Raw genomic sequence first — 2,500 nt, forward strand, 5'->3', positions numbered from 1 at the left:
GGCTGTTGTTGCTGTTCTTGTGGAGACTAACTTGTATGAATATGTGTATGTATATATGTATGTGTGTACTATATATATATATATATATATATATATATATATATATGTATATGTATATATGTGTGTATATATATGTATACAGACACTCCTCAACTTACGAACGCAATTGGTTCCGAGCGATTGTTCATAAGTTGAATTTGTTTGTAAGACGATTTAGTGCTATATTTTGTATTATAATTTATGTTTAAGGCCTATATAAGTATATTGAAGGTTTATATCAGTGCATTTGTATGTTTAAGGCTTGTATAAGTAACACGCATTGGTTTGTACTGAAAAAAACATTTAATAAAATGGAGAGAATATGTACAGTACTGTATATAGAGAGAGAGAGATTTATGTATTAGAAACTGGCCAAAAGAAGCGATCTAACGACGATTGCACAGTTTTCTTCTTTTTTTCATCATAAATGATGCGGTAGCACTGTATGGCATCATTCAATTGATTTGCAAACTTTGTGCAACGTTCAATATTTGGGTCCTGCTGCTCGATCTTTCTGTTTATAAATGGTACTGAATGTGCAACGCTCACCACTTTCTGACGCGCATCAAGCTTCGTTATTATTGCCACTCGTTTCAAATGAAATGGCTTGCCTCTTCCTTGCAACTCCCTCAATAGAAGCCTTTAGCTTTTTACCAACCATATTCAATATTGGATGCATGAGATATTTAATGATACAAATGAAAAAGGTTCTTTGCACACTGGAGATACATTCACGCACTTCCGCATTGTAACGAAGAAGGTAGATGCTGGGTGAGCTGAGCTCTCACAACGCCAGGCGTCGGTATTAGCGGCGGAAAGAAGTACTACTCCGAAAAAGACGCGAAATACAAAATTGGACTTGCGAACATTTTTGGACTTAAACGCAATTTGCAGACATGTTCGTATGTACCGTTGTTCGTAAGTTGAATGTTCGTAAGTAGGGGAGCGTCTGTATATATGTATATATGTATATATATATATATATGTATATATATGTGTTAGGTTCATCCAATCGTAGGTTTATCCTTAGGTATTTCCAATTAAGCTTTCAATAAAAAAGGCATCTGTAGTCACATCTCCATTTAATTCTTGCAAGAGAGAATACATCCATCCGCGTCCCCGGTCAAGATCATTCTAACAACTCGAAGTCCGTTTCGCTAATTTATTCATAAGGTTTTAACGCCATGCCCCACAGAAGTCTAAACATTCGTAGAGTCTCACAACAATTTTGCACAGTTATCAAAACAATTGTACGTCCTGTCGAATCTTCCCGAAACAGTCCTTGGTTCCCAAGAGCGCTTGTTGTGAGACCATCTTCCGAAGCCGTAAACAGTCCTCAGTTCCCAAGAGCACCTGTCGTGAGTCCTCCGAAGCCGAAAACAGTTCGCAGTTCCCAAGAGCAATTGTTGTGAGACCTCTCCATGCCCATGGCCATTCCCTGTCCTCTTGATGTGAACCAGTCCTTACTTTAGCAAGGCATGCATTAAAATGGCTTTTATTAATGCCAATAACTCTAACATAAAAGCACAGCGTTCAACACATATATATTGTTTAATATTTTTACACATTCAGGATGAGCATTACTATTCCTAATAAGCAAATATATTGATTAATATAGTAAGCATGTTTATAATAAGGCTTTCTATTCCTAAGTAAGCATTGCAAACACATTTATAATAATGATTATTCCAACATTCCCCCCTATATTATAAATTTGCACATGATCTCCTTAATAAAACTTCCTTTCGGCTTTATTCCATTAATTCATTTTATGGCAAAAAATAAAAATGGGGAGGAAATGTCTGTTTCCGTTGGCTTTGGTTTTACCCGCTCACTGGCACGGCTGGTCTGAAAAGCAGAAAACAAAATCATTTTCGCCCAATTCATCCTCGGAATTACCATGCTCTTGAAATTCACTGCTGCTTCAGCACGTTTCATCAGTAGGGGATATAATTCATGCAATTTAGAATTTGTAGGGGCAATCGCAGTGGTTATAAGTCGGCTCATCAAAGATCTTAAGCAGGGAATAATACAACACCCACATAATGTCAAAATCGTAGCAAAAAGGGCTACGGAAAATGCAACAAATTGGGCCAAATAAAAAGGACATGCCACCAGCTTTCCAAGGCGGAATTCTCCGACTCCAGAATGCTTCTTCATATTGCGGTTGAGGGTCTGCATACAGGTTTTCAATCATAGTTTGTGAAAGCAATGACATGTCCCAGCCACCAAAATGCTAAAGCCTATGAAAAATCATTGTGGGGTTGCCAACTCGAAATCTGATTGGTTAAAAGCAACAGTCTAGTTTAATGCAGCAGAGCCCGCAAGAACTGATTGTGCAGGCTTTGAGGCAGATCTGATCTGGCAACAAATAATGGCTGAAATGTGATTGGTTAAATGCTTCAATATGAAAACACACATCGGGAAGCAGTGCAACCAGGGGGAAAAGCAATGAAAGGAA

The 2,500-nt window shown here is 37.8% G+C and overlaps 2 protein-coding genes across 3 annotated transcripts in view; one reads left to right on the forward strand and one right to left on the reverse strand.

Moving 5' to 3' along the window:
• aasdhppt (aminoadipate-semialdehyde dehydrogenase-phosphopantetheinyl transferase) overlaps positions 1–2,500 on the forward strand; it is a 29,834-nt gene that overhangs the window by 13,779 nt on the left and 13,555 nt on the right. The gene's annotated exons all lie outside the window — the stretch shown is intronic.
• The window catches only part of gucy1a2 (guanylate cyclase 1, soluble, alpha 2), an 80,089-nt gene continuing 78,695 nt past the window's right edge, over positions 1,107–2,500 (reverse strand). The window contains exon 9 of the mRNA XM_077612393.1: positions 1,107–1,887. Within this exon, the coding sequence (XP_077468519.1) occupies positions 1,863–1,887 (25 nt within the window). The 3' untranslated portion in view covers positions 1,107–1,862. The remainder of the gene's footprint in view (positions 1,888–2,500) is intronic.

The sequence above is a fragment of the Stigmatopora argus genome, chromosome 10 (genome assembly GCF_051989625.1).
Source record: "Stigmatopora argus isolate UIUO_Sarg chromosome 10, RoL_Sarg_1.0, whole genome shotgun sequence".
In the NCBI taxonomy this organism is placed as follows: domain Eukaryota; kingdom Metazoa; phylum Chordata; class Actinopteri; order Syngnathiformes; family Syngnathidae; genus Stigmatopora; species Stigmatopora argus.